The 17245-nt window shown below is 43.6% G+C and overlaps 1 protein-coding gene across 7 annotated transcripts in view; it reads right to left on the bottom strand.

The window, feature by feature from the left end:
- Window positions 1-17245, bottom strand: part of NOS1AP (nitric oxide synthase 1 adaptor protein) — a 295134-nt gene that overhangs the window by 31750 nt on the left and 246139 nt on the right. For all 7 annotated transcript variants that reach the window (XM_077156709.1, XM_077156707.1, XM_077156708.1 and 4 more), the window contains one exon: window positions 5085-5193. In XM_077156709.1, the coding sequence (XP_077012824.1) occupies window positions 5085-5193 (109 nt within the window). The remainder of the gene's footprint in view (window positions 1-5084; window positions 5194-17245) is intronic.

The raw sequence follows: 17245 nt of genomic DNA, 5'->3' as shown, positions 1-17245 counted from the left end.
GGAAGGTTAAAGAAGTCATCATGGGGCCACGGTGGCTCAGCAGGTAAGAATGCTTGCCTGCCAAGCCTGAGGACCTGGGTTCGTTTCCCGGTGCCTGCCCATGTTAAAAAAATAAAAAATAAATAAATAAATAAAAAGAAGTCATCATGTAAGGAAGGAAATGAAGAGTATGAGCATCAAATAAGGTGTATATGTAGATGATGAAGAAGATGATGTTGATGATAAGAGAAAGAAGAGTGTGGGCACACTGCTTATAAAGCAAAGTTCTATATTACTCTATGTTCTAGTTTGCTAGTTGCCAGAATGCAATATACCAGGAACAGAATGGCTTTTTAAAAGGGGAATTTAATAAGTTGTTAATTTGCAGTTCTAAGGCCGAGAAAATGTCCCAATTAAAACAAGTCTATAGAAATGTTCCATCAAAGGCATTCAGAGAAAGATACCTTGGTTCAAGAGGACCAATGAAGTTCAGGGTTTCTCTCTCAAATGAGAAGGCACATGGCGAACACAGTCAGGGTTTCTCCCTCAGCTGGAAGCTCACATGGTGAACACGGCGTCATTTGCTAGCTTTCTCTCTTCGCTTCTGGTTTCATGAAGCTCCCTGGGAGGCGTTTTCCTTCTTCTCTTCCAAGGTTGCTAGCTGATGGACTCTCTGCTTCTCATGGCTATGTCATTCTCTGCTCTCTCAGAATCTCCTCTGAATCTCTCTCATTCTCCAAAATGTTTCCTCTTTATAGGACTTCAGAAACTAAACAAGACCCACCCAAATGGGTGGAGACACATCTCCCCTAATCCAGTTTAACAACCACTCTTGATTTGGTTACATCTCCAGGGAGATGATCTAATTACAGATTCAAACATATTGTATTGAATAGGAATTATTCTGCCTTTACGAAATGGGATTTTGATTAAAACATGGCTTTTCTAGGTTCCATACATCCTTTCAAACCAACACAGTCTACCAGCTCTCTACTCCATTTTTTAATTTATTTTTCTCATTCTGTATCTTCTGGGCACTTGAGATTTGTCTGCCAAGTGCTTCTGGTTCCAGGGAACTGAAGTCTAAGAAGTCAGTTCCAGGATGGCTCAGAGGTTTATAGTTATTCTTACCTATTACAGCAATAAAGTACAGTGCCCTTATCTTGACCTTGCTTTAACTAGCATAGAAGTTTAATAAAAGTAGAACTGAAGGTCATGTTTCTTTAATGTGCTTTTGTTTTGAACCTTAGCTTATCTCTCTCAAATGATTGTAATCTATCGAATTCATAATACGGGAATATGAAAGTATAATGACTTTTAGACTTCTACATACAGGAGGATCCAGGGTACCAAGGTTCTAAAATGGTAGATGGGCTAGCTTTTTGTCCAACAGGTTATTTAGTGGTCTTGATCACATCATTTGATCGAGGCAATGCCTTTGATACCAGAATATTGCACAGTACAGGGAAAGCTTAGTTTCAAAGTGGGTATGACTTTCAATACTGACAGGAAATAGTACTTCTTAAAGTTTCCAATAGACTACTGGTTTTTACATTCTTCTCTGCTAGTCCATGAAACACAGCACCACAGGGAAAAGAAGACTGAGCTATAATCTCGGTGTTGTCAGTTACCAGCTGGGTGATCCTGGACAAGTTAATTCCTCTTTCCAGGTACTGATTTCCTCGTCCATAATGAGAGAACTTTAAGACTGGATGAGCTCTGACATCTATGATTTCCACATTTTGACTTTCCAACATAATTGCATCCTAATGTTCAATGTATAAAACAGGTTCTTTCCCTAAATTGAACCTATCCCTCTTTCACTGCTGAAGCCTGACCAGGCAAGTGACTTATTCTTTAGCATACACATACCCTAGTGGACAGATTGCTCAGCTATGGCCCCCAATGTGATTGTAATAGCATTATAGGAGAAACAGCTTCTCCTAATCCAAACCAATTAAGCTCTGAGTGCAGAGAAAATGATTCCAAGGAGCTGCCTGTGAAGATAATGGGGAGGTTCCTGCAGCTCCTGTTAATCACCCACACTGCATGCACCGATGCACTAAGTACAGAGACAGTCACTCTTAATCAGGGAAGACAGTCATATCCTCCTGGGGGCTGGGAGAAAATGATAGGAGGGTAACAGCCACTCCACAGGAGAGGTCAAGAAGCCATGCAAAGTATCACAAAAGAGGCATCACAAGAGGTAAAAGGCCTCGCAAATGAATATGATCATCATACCCCCCCAGGAAGAGGGAACATGGGCTGCCCATGATATGAGGAAGTGCCTACAATGGATGCTCCAGACAAGGAAAAGGCCCACTCCTCCTTTCAAGCTCTAAAAGTGTGACTTGGTACTGAGATCCCTATGTCATAATCCTGGCACCCCTTTCCAGTCACATAGAAGTTGTGCCCTAAAGCTCAGATCACTTTGCACACAGGAATTGGCATTCCAGAACTTACCTTATTTGGTGCTTGGAGAAAACTGAAATCCAGAAAGGCTCATGTGTCTTTTAACATGAGTCTCCTGTAACAAAGTTTAGTTGCAAAAGCCCTGGACCGGGAAGCAGGAGGATCGGTACCAAGCTCAGTGGCATTACTGATTCACTGGGTCACGAAGGGGAAGTTAATTCCTTGGAACTTTTCTTTCTCCAACTACCAAATGGAGTTAATGTTGACCATACAAGGATATTAAGAGAAGAAAGGAAAATCTATGTCAAAATTATCTGGGCCATTCAGGGTTCAGGAGTTCTTCATACCCAAAGTTAAAGATTACAGCAGAACCCAGTTAACTATACTCCTGGAGAACAAGGATAGTCCTTAGTTATGTAATTTCCAAATGGACCAAGGAAAGTGGAATAATGAAATGGTTAAGAGTATGAGTCGAGTCAGATTTTCTGGGTTCAATTCCAACTCCACTTACTCTGAGTGCTTAGGCAAGTTATTTATGCTAAGCTCGGTTTCCCATTTATAAAATGAAGAGCAGAATAAATAGCACTTATTGCACAGAACTGCTACGGGCAGTAAGTAAGATCATTACTATAAAGAGCATAGAACAGTCTCAGGCATACAGTAAGAAATCAAGGCTAGGTACTATTATTTGACTTAATATAAGACTAACACTTAGATAATGTAGAATAGTGAATGAAGAACAGTTTACCATGTGATCTTTCTGCAATATTTTGTTATTTAGCTTCTGGTGAAAGTATAATTGAAAAAAAAACCCAGCTCAGGGTTAAAACACCCAAGATGAAAACCAGACTAGCTATACATGTGGGTGACTATAGGATGACCCACAGGTATGGAATTACAACTGTGCTGAGACCAAGGTACAAGAAGGCCCTGTACCAGGAAAGTTGAGACACCTCACCCATATTCTCAACCAGCGAAGCGGCAGCTCTTTTCCCCACGGTGAATTGTGAGGTGAGAACAATAACCACATCAGAGACCTGTTATGAAAAATGTGCCATGGGCATGTAAACAAGGGCATGATGTGATATGCCAAGAGCAGTAGCCAATGCGCTGACCTACAAGTTTTTCTACACTATTATCAACAGTCGGGTTTTGTGGAACATCCAGGCGAAAGATCTCCCCACTCACCTCCAACATCCAGAAACATCCCTGCAAGATACATTTCCTCAAGATCTGCATCTCACCTACCATCTACAGCCCCTTCCTCTTCAACTCTTAAAGATTCCTATTTCTTGCCAATTAAAACTCCTTTCCAAGCTATTATCTCCTGAAACCAGAAGGGCTTTACAAAACAGTAAATCACCACATTTGGAGTCTAACCAGGATGGCAGGGGAAAAACTCTTGCAGACATGTTTCCCACCCTTCCCCAATTCTGTTTCCTTTGCTGAACAATCCATTTTTCTTTCCTGGCTTGGAAAGTAGCCCTCCCACCTACAGGTCAGGAGCAAAAGGGCAACAAGTCTGCATTGTCTGGAAACAATTCCCCCAGCTCCATGGCAGTGGGCCAGCAAAGGGCCTGAGAACCAACTCAGTTCCCTACACCTCAAAGCTACATGAGACTCTCCAAACCTGAAACTCGCATCTCCAGCCTCAGTGGCTTTTCTTTCTCTCCCTCTCCCAAGGCTTCTTTCTCTCAATTCTTCAATATGCACACCAAATTACCCTCTATTACATTTTTACTTTCAGTTTTTTTCTCTACTTTACTATTACCTAGATACGGAGTCTGGCAACTTACTCCTTTTCCCTCTCTCCTTTCCAGTTCTAGCATTGTCCATCCAATTCTTGATTTGCATTTTAAAAGCCTGGTAAAGGGGTGAGGGAACTGGGTTGGGTAAGGGCAAAAATCTTAGAGAAAGAGGCTAAATTTGCAAAGTATAATCTCTAAGGAGTTAGGCTGGGGAATGAGACACCTATTACTAAATCTTGACCCTGTCACATAGTGTTCTTATTATTCTCATTTGACAAACTACCTATAGATCTATTAAATATGCCATAGGACACAAGATGCATAAGATCCGATAAGGCACTGGAGGTGGAGGATACAGAAAGGCATTTGAAAACATAGTCCTCATACCGAGCTGGGCTTTGGTTTGTCTGTAGACTTGTAAGGTCCATTAGAGGTATGAATACAGTGTTTTCCAAAATTTGTTTTGCAGGAACATGGTTCCCAGGATGTTAACACATATTACATGGCAAAATATATATAAGGTTCCATGGCCCCATCAGTTTGGGAAATAGTGGATTAAAATGTTTATTACAGAAGTCACGATCTGTAGCCCACAGATCAGAATTACAGAATTGTAATGAGGGTCACCTTAATAAATGGCAATGATTCTTTTCTAGTACACCTTGGGTGAGCATCACACGGGGTGCTGTCTACCTGCTCCCATTCCAGAGCTCTTCCCAATGGCTGATACCTTTCCACATGTGGCAAAGTACAAAGTTCAGATGAAATGAAAAGAGAATTTCATTACTAGGAACAATGACATACTATGGAGATGGTTCCCTCATGTATCACATTGGAATAGCCACCTCAAAATCTGCCTTTCTATCAACAGGAAGATGGGCCAATGTCAGGGGTGCCTCTACGCATCAGAGGAAAATAAAAGATGACCAGTGACTGCCCCTTTACCTTCTTCTTGGATTTGAAGACATTACACCTGAAGACATTGCTGGCACCGTCTCGAGCAATATAGCTGAAGATCTTCAAGTCTTGGGAATCATGAGAGACATAGAAGATCCTACAAGAAAAGCAACAGAAAAATGCACAGAAAAGGGCATTAGGTTCAAATCTCCAACAAAGAAACCTCTGTTTAAGGACACCCTGAAGTCAAAGCTCAGTAAAGCCAAGTTATTAGAGAAAGTCTTCTTCAGAACTATCAGATCAAAAGCCACAAGGAGGGAGACATTTCCAATAGGTTCCATAAACACCCAAACTGCAGAGTAACTTCCAGATTTTGAAGAGGGGGCATGGGTAGGAGTAATCACTAGAGTAATTTCTAGTCATTTCTGGAGGTGGGAAACCCTGTCCTAGTAATGTGTGTGTTATAAAGAAAAATCATACCTACCCTTAATCAGAGCAATAAATCTGCATCTAATCCAGGGAAATGTGGACACATTTCCTGATACCTGTTCCAAAATTATCCCCAAATGAGGAGACTTGGGAAACCAGCAATGCTAGCCACGTTGGGAGAGACTAAGACACTGTTTCATTGGTGGTGCTGACTCCAACTTTCCTTCACTGTTTATCAGATGGTGGCTTCCATGTTTCATTCTGTCTTTTAGCCAATACTGAGTGCATGCTGTGGACCATGCACCATCCCAGGAGCTGAGAATACAGCAGGCACAGGACACAAAAAGTCCTGGACCCTGTGTGCACAGAGCTTACATGTGGATGTCAATAAATACATAGACAATCAGTGCTATTTACAAAAATAAGGCAGGTTAGGGAGATAGGAGAGGATGATGGGGGCTATTTGCAGAGACCTAAATGATGTAAGGGAACTGGTCACAGGGACATCCAGGCAAAAGTATTCCGGGAAGTGGGAAGAGCAAGTTCAAGTGCCCCGAGGTAGAAAGCTGCTTGAAGCAATTCAAGGAATAACAAGGAGCTCTGCATGGTTCTTGGTTCGAGTGGAGCGAGTATGGTCAGCAAGAGGGTCAGAAAAGCAACCAGAGGCCAGAGTATAAAAGGCCTTGGAGGGCACGACTTTATTCCAAGTGAGATGAGAAGCCACTGGAGGTTTTTGAGCAGAAGAGTGACTGGCTTACACTTTAAACCAAAGCATTGGCTTTGGCTGCTGTGGGGAAGGTGGGACAAGGGTGAAAGCAGAGGGAAAGGTGGGGGAAATGGGGAAAATTATAAGCAAGGCCCTAGTGTCTGACTCTTCAGTGCGCTGAGGGCAGGTTACCACCAAAACTGCCAGGTCTGACAGCTGTCGGCATGGGGCAGAGGCTCCTGTAAGGGGGTGCATCAGTAGAATTAGTTTTGGGTGATCTAAGAAGAGCATTGCTCTTGATAAACACTTCTGGGGCATTTTATGTCTATGAAACACCTTCTCCTCAATCAAGTTAGCACTGCTAACTTTCATCCAAGGATTTAGCAGAGCCGATTTGTTTGAGTGTAAGTCAGTGCTGTGTAGTAAAAAGAGAACGGGGTTTAAAGTCATATCAACAACTCTGCCACTGACTAGTAGGAAAGTGATGTAAGCCCTCAGAAGCTCGGTTTTGCTACCTGTAAAATGGGACTATTAATCTTGACACTCTGTAGGATTACTTGCAAGATGAAAGGAGGTAACTAGTAAAGTTCCTTTTTACTTCTCTTTATCCTGGTAGCCTTTAAACAGTTTGGTAACCAAGATCCTCAAGACAGATCCCAGGAAGCTTGGGTGGGATGTTCAAAAGAAAATCAGGCCCAGGAAGGAGGAGAATACTGGGAAGAAAGCACAGTTCACCTTGGGGACCAAGCTTCTCTGCTAAACTCTGCTAGAAATCATTTCACTACAACTAATATGTCTATCAACTCTAAATAATCCTGAAATAGAAGTTTTTCTGTTTGCTTAATGTGGCTCCAAGAAAGCTTAACCTGACGTTATGGGGCCCAGAGAGTCCCCTATTCTAATGATGCCGAACTGTCTTCTTAACCTTGAAGGGACAAGCCAATATGTGTACGTCAGCATCTGCTGCCTGTCTGGCTGACCTTCCTGGAGATCCCTCCCGAACATGGCCACAGCCTCTGAATCCATCGTGCCCCAGCTGAATTAATCATCTTTCTTGTAACCCTCCAAGCAAATGCAGCCTTCCTTCCGCCAGGCCCGTGCTGACGAGGGCTACCACTATCCAGCCAACCCAGCAACCTGGGCAATATCCTCGACTCCTTCCTCCCGTTCTCAAATACCCGTCACTCATGGTAAGTTCATTGCCGCCCACCTCCTTAGTATGTCCCTACTCTGTACTTGTCTCTTCGACTCCATACTCCCACTTAGTTTACAGACTCATATTTTTCAACTTAACTTTTACAATGCCTCTAAATAACATCTCACTGCTTTCCAGCTCACCTGTGGCCCATCCATTCTCTAATGTCATTCTCTACACTGCTACAAAACTGGTATTTTCATAAACACAAATTCCATGCCATGGTTTCCCTCTTTGAAACATCAAAGACTTCCTATTGCCCTCAGGATAAAGTCGAACCTCAGTGCGAAGTATCTTCCTTTCTGTTTTCACCTCTCTCCAGCGTCCTGACCTACACAGTCCTTCGACTAGCCTCATACCCCTCCCTTCCTTCTCACCTGCCATGAACACCCCTGACACCTTCAAGACTCTGTTCAGAGGCGCCTCCCCTGGTCCCCTCAGTCTGAGCTGCTGAGCCACCTCGGGCTCGCCTTTATCACCACGCGTACCTCCGGGTATGGTGCGTACACAGGAGCCCCTGAAGGAAGAAGGGTCCCAGCATGGGGTTCGCAGTGTGCACGTGGTGACCGGCACGTGGGAGGTCTTTAACGCCAGCCTAGGAGATGGGAGTCACTCCCACTCTCGTGGTTGAGCTTCCATAATGATCTGCCTGGCTCTTCCTCTTTCCCACAGGCAGTAGGTTCAGTTCGCTCAGATGCATCATACATAAACCTCCTTTGATTTCCTTTCAGTTCTTAATTTATTATTATGTAATGCCCTAAGGATCAAAAACTGAATATAACACAGCCAGAGCAGATAAGAACGTGAACTGGCATGCCCACAAGACTCAGTGATGTGGAGGGTCCCCGGGGACCGCGGAAAGCCACGGTTAACTTTCCCTTGCCAGACAAGGCACCTTTCGGGCAACGTGCTGACAATCTGTGCATGGATGCAGTCACTCTCTTGGGACTGGGGCTCTCTGGAGACTGTCTGTTATGTGTTGTTATTAAAAGTAAATAATCTCCAGCTCAACAAAAAAGTCGGCCAGTTAGAGCTTAGAAAAGTTTCCGTCAATATAACCAAGAAGCAGAGAGTTTTCCGTGTGAGCTCATTCATCAACAAATTAAATTCCAGGCCTCGGGTCCAAACTTTCAGATTTAGAAAGATGTTCCAAGAACACATATTTCTGCAGTACTTATTTTTCTTAAGAACTGTGATTGTGAGTGTACAGAGGGGAAAGCAGGGGATGGGTGGGTAGACACTGGAGATGGGGAGAGGCATATGAGTGCTTAAGAGAATAAGGAAAGATATCCCTTCCCCTAGCCTTCATCTTTATCCTCAGATCTGGTGGAGTTGTGACTCTGCTTCCAAAAAGAACGCCCTTGGTCAATTTTTTTCAACTTTTAGTAAAATTATCAAAGGTAGGATACCAAAGGAGTGCTCACTGCTCAGAGTGTTCATAATGTTTACCAAGGTTTTGTTCTCCGTTGAGGTTTTCTAAAATTTCTTATTTTCATTTCAAAAGATACATAGTAGTATCATTTTCACTTACTAAGCAAAGTATTATGCTTTCAAGACACAGCAAGAAACTTTTCCACAGATTGCTAGGTCAAGAAACGTAACATAAACGACAGATACAAAAACAATATCTTAGAGAAACTAGATTTCAGGTCTGTCAACAAGTTGGGAATCATGCAGACAGAGTGATAAAGAACCACTAGGCTGAGTGATACCCTACAACCCCTGGTCCCCTTCCTTGGACTGCTAACCTATAGACAGGCTGGTTTCTCTTAGGATTGTAGGGAGAAAATAAGAAAAAGAATTTCAAGTGGAAAGAGGGCTGTGGGGTCATCTGGCCTGGATCCAACCCTGCATCCCTGTCATTCACGGTTTATCTTAGGAACGGGCAATCCATTCCGTTTTGGAGAGGCTTTAATTATCAGACAATCTTCCCTTATGCTGATTGAAAATCTCCCAACAGGAAAGCAGCAGAGAAAAACGGTTGAGAGCTCCGGCTCTGGGGTGGGACAGGCTGGATGTGAGCCCAGGCCCTGCCACTTCCCAGCCATGAGACCCTGATGTTACCATGTTCTCAATCTGGTTCCTTCCCTGTGAAACAAGGGTGATGCCAGGACTGCATCAGCCCGCAGAGGGATGACCTTGTAGCAAATGAGTAATAACAGCAACTGCTACTACTCCTTCAACACAACCACTCCAGTTCTGTCCTCTGGGGCCTTAGAGAACAAGGCTCATCCTTATGCCAATGGCAACATCTGAATGTTGGGAAACAACCCCTGTGGTTTACAGTCACTCTCATTTTTGAGGTGAAACACCTCCTCTTCCTTCAACAGGTCCTCAACCAGGCCATTTTCCAGACCCCTTACTGCTCCGGCAGGTTTGTATGGCGGAAACAGCATGAGCTGTAAGATGAGAAGGATCCAGGATCAGGTCTTAGCTGGTGGCCTGAGGCAAATTACTCGATGACATAAACCTGTTTCCTCATTTTTAAATATATGTATTAATAACGTCTTCATAGTTTTAAGGTTTAACACACACACACCATTTTTAACACAATGTCCATGTGAGTTGCTCGCTTGGTAAATCTAAGTTCCATGTACCTTGTAAATCCTTTCTGCATACACCCACATTTACTATGACTCTCCTAAAAATGCAGCTCACAGAACTGAATGCACTGAAAAGAACAGAACATATTTGGATAAATTATTTTCTATGCCTGGAAACTGAATTTTTAGCTAAACATCCCAGATTATGTTTTTTGTTTCATTAGAGCATCATACTGCTGGTTCAGACAGGGGTCAACTCAAACATTTAAAGCTAATTTGTACAATTGCTCGCACGCACTCAAGGCTAGATTCCTAAGCGTACTTGGGTAATTGGTTTTTAGGACTGGCTCCTGGTGAACACCATTTCCTTTTGCTCCTTCTCAAAGACCACATGCTCAATGATCCTTTTTAGAATTTTGCCCAGGGGCAATGACTAGTTAACTGGTCTGTAATTTCTGAACCCAGGTTTTCCCCTTTGTAAAAGGTGGTAAGGTTTTTTCTTGTCGTCTCTTATCTCATCCATTTCCTTTGACTTTGCAAAGGCATCAATCACGATTCTGCAATCACATCCATCAGGACACAGGGACACAAGTGACCGAGGTGTGGGCTCACCCGAAGGAGTGAGGCCCACGTTTCTTTTCTCCTCATGGCTTTTTTTTTTTTTTTTTTGGTATGCTGTACGCGGGGTCACATTTCATTCTTTTTCCATGTGAGTATCCTGTTATGGCAGTACTATTCTGTTAAAAATTTTTTGTTGGTTTTTGTCGGTTTCTTTTGTTTGTTTTGGGAAGTACGTGGGCCAGGAATTGAACCCTGGTCTCCTGCATGACAGGTGAGAATTCTACCACTGAACTGCCCTTGCACCACCTCCCCCACCTGCTTTTTAAATTTCCTTTTTAATAAAATATTTTTATTGAGAAATCTTCACACACATACAGTCCATACATGGCATACAACCAGTGGCTCACGTTATCATCACATAGTTGTGTATTTATCCCCATGATCATTTTTAGGACATTTGCATCACTCCAGAAAAAAATCAGACCCTTATGTTTTAGTGTTTCTAGTTTAAAAATCAATTCTCTTTTAGGGAAAAAAAAGAGATGGTTAGAAAAATAATTCTTAAGACATTTTCCTTTTATGTGCTATTCACTGTCTTTCTTTGTACTCTTTTTCCCCCTTATTTTTCAGCCTTTTCCAAGAGCCCCAATACATTCAGTGTTTTGGCTTGGTTTTCAGCTTTTCCTTCTATACTTTGTACTTTTCAAAGAACATGATATAAATCATATAGCCACATTATTTTTCTTCATGGTCTCAACTTTTTAGGCCCCGCCCTACTCTGCCATGCCCACCTCTCTGGACATAAAGACTCTTGGGAGGACATGGCCGTGTCCTCCCAAGATGTGAGCATTCTGCCCATCTCCCCCTGCATGGGGACTGCCTGCCGACTTAAGAGACGACCTGGCTGCAGAGAATGTGAAGGTCTGGAGTCACCTGCAAGGTTTCTGGAGCTTCAATCCATGCTCTCCCCTCTCCAAGACCCACACACACGGAGACCCACAGAGAAACCCCTTTGCTGCTTCCTGATCAAAAGCTGCTGGGTCTTACCATGGCAGCCCAGAACCTGGCATGGGGTCCTGGCAGGGGGTCCACACAGAACACAGAGTCTGAGGGCAGAAGGTCTAGGCCTGTATGGCCTTGAGCAAACTTTTCCTTCTCTCCACCTTATTTCCTAATCCCTGAAGTGAGAATGATAAAAGTATTTTTCACATGGGTTATAAGGCTCAAATGGGTAAATATTCTGTAACCCATTAAGTGCTGTATAAGTGCTTTAAAACTGGAAACAAACTTGAGACTGTCAACTAGAAGAACCTCACTGCCCCTCTGGGGTGTCTCCACCTGGAGATAGTAGGGTAGACATTTTTCTTCAGGCCTTAGAAGAGAAGGCATGGGCATTCTCAACCCAGAAAGGTACTCCACAGGGACAGAGGGAGATGAAATCCCACTGAAAAAGATGAGCCACCAAATAATTTACAGAGGGGGAGGCAAAAACAAGAAGTCCAAAACCTCTGGGAAAGTAAGAAGCACAATGCGAGATATGCAGAAGATGGAAAACAGAACCAACCTGCGGCTCAAGACCAGCTGAGTGAGGTACAGCTGTGAAGGCACGGTGCTGGGAAATCCAACATTCCGCCTGCCCGTGGGAATCATGAGTCCCTAGGCAGCCTGTGCGATTGTGGTGCCCTCCCCCAAAGGAATGTGTTATCCTCAGAAGGCCTGGGGAGAGCATTAGCAGAGCCAACAGGTTAGAGGGAGGCCCCTGCAATGCTGTCCTTACAGAGTCACACCAGAAGCTAGAGCACCGATCCACTCCCCTCCCCAACCCCATTCGCTCCTACTCTTCCCCCACAACAACATATGCAAGGGGCTGCCTACATGCCGGGTACCTTTCTCCTCTTTGCACCCAACCCTGCAGCGTCAATGCAGCTTCACGTGCCTATTCGTGCTTGTTGCTCATCCTTTCCCCCACCTCTTATTTATTTTTAATCTAATCTTCAGAAAACAACATTGTCCTTCATCTGGACCATTTTTCTCTCTCATTACTGCTTTTCTCTGATTATCTTTTTCCACCCACTGCATTTTCAGGACTCTTTATAACTTTTCCTTTATCAGCAGTTATATCACTTTCCATCGTTTTCACCCATTTTAGCCATTCTGCATTTGATGACCACCTTTGTCAGGGCCGCAAAAGGAATGGTGAGAAATTCATGACATGCTGCCCCCTGTCCCTCATGGAACAGGTCTCCTCCTTCACTGACTTACTTCTACAAATGTCTAGGTGTCGGGACACTGTCCAAGGTTTCATGTCACTGTGGTTCACAGACCTTTACAGGGGTCTGGGAGGAAGCTGGGGTTCCAGCCCATGGGGACACCTCCACAGGCTCTCAGGCCTGTCTGCTCGATTGTGGGTTCAGACCTGTAAATACAGGAGCTGATTTCTAAGGTTTCTTCAAGGAATAAAAGAATATGAAGCTCTACATTATTATCACAAAGCTCTACTGTGTACCTAGAGCAAAAAATAAGCAATCAGTTGAGTTATAAAGTTGGGTAAGATCCTGGCATATTTATTCTTTGAAAGACTAGCTAAAGACACCCTGCCAGCCTATCTCAGCAGTTAATTTATGTTTTAATTTCACAGCTGCTAAGAAGTTCTTTCTTATGTCCCACTCAAATCTCTCCTGCTCGACTGAGTCAACCATAAACCATCACATAGACTCTTTAAATGCCAAGCACTGTGCTGAGTTAATTTACTTTCAATCAGTACTTGACAGGAAGGGAAAAACCAGCCCAGTATCCCCCACTAAACAACAGCAAAAATCATTTCAATCACTTCAAGGCTTCAACTCCTCTCCTCCGACACTTGTAATTTCTCTAAATAACTGTGACCTACTGCCAGCTTTCAAAAACCAAATCCATTAACACAAGATACCAATTCTTTCTCCTCGGCTTCTTTGTTATTCTGGTTCATACACTTAGTTTGTTCATATTTTCTTGGGTTAGCCCCCACCTCTCACACTTCTGAGGATTCTCAGGTTAGTGAGCCTTTTGCTCTGGGAAACAGCTTCCATTACAGGATCAGAGAGCAGAGAAAAACAACGCACCAAAACAGAAGGGGGCACTACTATAAGTGGTATATGCTGGGGAAGCCTCACCTAGAAAGTTGTATTTTCCCCCTTCCTCTATGAACAATTTACTCTCTTGCTTTTAAGAAAGTGGCATGTGGAGAGAGGGGTTGGGCATAAATCTTTTCAATGCAAAATAAATCATTATCAAGGGTCTATACCCCTCCTTTATACCTTGACCACGAAGCCTCAGCTGAGATTCTGCTCTGCTACTTTCTGCCACTGATCCTCTGAGCCTTAGCTTTTCCAACTGCAAAATGGGAGAACAGGCTCACACAATTGTTAGGGTAAACAAATGAGATCATTTATAAATAGTGGCTGGCACAGAGCATGTGCTGAAAAAATGGTCACTAAATTGATGCAATCAAATAAGAACTGCTCTTCTATCGTGTGCTTATCACGTGCCAGGCTCTGCTCTAAGCATTTTACATTAAAAATTCATTTAATCCTCACAACAACTATAATGATTAAGTCATGTATCAACTTGGCCAGGTTATGGTGGCTAGCTGTTTGCTCAAATACTGCTCTGATTGTTGCTGTGAGGGTATTTCATGGATTTCAATCATTAGTCAGTTGAGTGCACCTATGTGCATCTACAATCAACTGAGGAGACTGCCTACAGCAAGGAGAGAAGCCTCATCCAATCAGCTGAGCATTAAAGGGAAAAGTGATCATTTTTTAAGTCAGAAAGAAAAATTTCCAACTCTACTTCAGTCACACAGCTTCTGGGGAATTCACAGAAACCTTCACAGGAGTTTCCAACTTGCAACCAGAATTCAGACTTGTTCATCCCCACAGTTCCGTGCACCAATTCCTACAATAAATCTCATAATAATTAAGCACACACACACACATAAGAACACATTCTGTCAGTTTTTTCTCTGGAGAACCCTGGCTAACACAGATTTTGGTACTGAGAGTGGTTCTTGAGAAACAGAATTTTAAGGATGAGATTGCTGAGCTGGTTCTAGGGCTTTGGGAATTGGTTCTCTAATCTGATTAGATTCAAAGGCACCAGGGATTCTATTTTCAGTGATCAAGAGGGCACTGATAGTCCATGGTGTGAACTGGCAACAGAAATAGGTAAGATTATCACCACTGGATACTGATATTCAAATGCATATAAGAGGCAAGGTTCAGAGTGACAGTGTATTTGATACTTTAAGAAAATTTTGCATAGTTAAAAAGTATAATGATGTTGGCTGGCTGTTCCTAAATAGGCTGAATAGAGTTGTTAAAGAACGGATGAGTTCAAGGCTTCAAATTCCCAGCCCATCACATGAAGGGCATGAAAGTTTCCATTTGTGCTCTCAGAAAGAAATTTCTACTTCTTGCAGCTGCAGACTTGCAATTACTAAACACAAGACCTCGAGTTTCACTGTGTGAGTGGCTGAATTACAATGAAAATAGAATTCCCAACCTTGCAGGATATCTACAGCATTAAAGTGAGAATTTTGGTGGGGAAGAAATGGGATCCTGAAAAGTGGAATGGGGGCATATGGGTTGATAATGATGATGGTAGAGACAGTGAAACCCTAGTTTCTGCTGAGTCTTCTTTGCCAAATAAACTTACAAAGGTCTGCTTGGGGGTATCAACCCACGTACCTTCAGCTTACCTAGAGGAATTAGCCATCTGACCTCTAGACTGTTCTAAAGGAATCAGGCATCCTGCCTTCACCTGAAGAGATTAACCTTACTGTACCTGATGAATCTGCAATTGCCTACCCTGAAGAAGCAGCCCTCAATGCCTTCTGAAGTAATTAACCCTATTTCACCAGATGAAATTGTAATGGAATGTCTTGAGGAAGTTGGTTTGCAATATACTGCTAATTTCACTTATGACCCACCTCACCACCCACCCCCCTTTTCTTCAAGATGTATAAGTAGACAGAGGTCTCAATACTCCCTGAAAGGTGAGGTGCAAAGTGTAACCCAAGAGGAGTACGCTACATTCCAAAAGAACTGCATGATTTTTCCCATCTATATAGACAGAAATCAGAGGAATATATGTGGGAATGAATATTAAGGGTATGGGATAATAGTGAAAGGAACATAAATTTGGATCGGGTTGAATTAATCGATAAGGGCCCACTAAGCAGAGATTCTGATTCAATATTGTAGCTCTAAGGTTTAGAAAGGGCTCTAAATATTGTCAGGTGATTGGCTGAGGCATGGACCAAAATTGGGAAAACAAGCTGACTTATTCATATTTTATCCCATTTCAGATTCCAAGCACTTTTTTCCCCCAAGCACTTTTTAATGGTCTTCTGCTTTTACTTAGAAAGTTTGCAGAAGAGGTGGGTTGGGTGAACTGAGGTGGTCAGGAAGATACGGAGAAGGATACAAAGAGGTTGTGAAGAAAACGTAAAGTCCTTGTTTGAGAATCTTTATTTTCATCTGCTGTACACCCAAAACTCTCTTCTCTTATTATCTGTCACTCCACCACCCAAGAGCAGTTGTTAAAGGGATTATAGTGCCTTAGGGTGGTTCAGCATGAACCCCAAGAAATTTTTATGCCAAGAAACGCACATCTTACTCTGTACCCATGCCCCTTCACTGAGCCCCATATCCCATTCTCCTGGGATACAGAGCCAAGCATGTCTCAGACTCCCAGGAGGAGCCCAGCGTGTACTGACAGAACGAGGCAAGTGTGGAGCAGTGGAACAGAGTGCTACAAAATAAGGAGGAGGGGGCAACTATCTTCTGAGGGAACTGAGCTGCATCCTGAAGAATCTGTAGGCAGTGGCAGGGATTGTGGGGTGGGAAACATATCAGTTAGGTTCCTGGCAGGAAACACATAATTTAAGTAATATGAGGAGAATTTAATAAAGGAATACTTACAAAGGTGAGGGCAGAGTGTAGGGAAACCACAGAGGACAGTGCAGTACTTCAGGGAACCCTCAGCACAAAGACAGAGGGCAAGGGCAGCAAGCAGTTTCCAGGCCCCAGAGACAGAACCATATGTCACCGGGCCGGAGCTCTCCCGGTGGTGAGGCGGCCTGCTGGTGTGGTCCGCACACACCAGCCTCCCTGGACACTGCAGGGTAAAGGGGCAGAGAGAGGATCTGTAGGGCCAAAGGAAAGACATCCATCACAGAGACAGAGGAGGGGAGAAAGTGTACATGGAAAGGCATGGGGGTGGGGGGAGAAGGGGGCACAGGGATTTCTGAGGGACTGGGAGGAGACAGGAACAGAGGGAGGGGGAGGTCAGGGCTGACTGGAGATTCACTCATGGGCTCAGGGCACGGAAGGGGGTGGAGGCGGGGCATCAACACAGTTGCAGCCACAGTGGTAAGAAGGATGAATTGGAGGATGCAGGCAGAAGAAGGGAAGCCAGGGAAGAGGCTGCTACAATATGGAATGATAGGGGGAGTGGGAAGAATCTAGACCTGGGGCCTATCAGTTAGAAGCACCAGGCTCAAATTCCTGTTCTGTTGCTTATAACTGTAAGGCCTTAAGTGAGCCTTTTATTCTAAATTTTAGTATTTTCATCTAAAAAATTGGAGCTGCTCTGAGGACTAGAGTTTGGGTGGGTCAGGAGCCAAGCACAGGGTACAGTGAATGACACCCTTGAGTTATGCAGAGCACAGTCTGTGCATCCATATTGATTAGCCATGAGTCCAGGCAAGAAATGATGAAGGTCCAGCTAAGGC

This window comes from Tamandua tetradactyla, chromosome 4, assembly GCF_023851605.1.
Source record: "Tamandua tetradactyla isolate mTamTet1 chromosome 4, mTamTet1.pri, whole genome shotgun sequence".
Lineage (NCBI taxonomy): Eukaryota > Metazoa > Chordata > Mammalia > Pilosa > Myrmecophagidae > Tamandua > Tamandua tetradactyla.
Note: the sequence above shows the minus strand (reverse complement) of the source record. Positions and strands in the feature narration are given on the sequence as shown.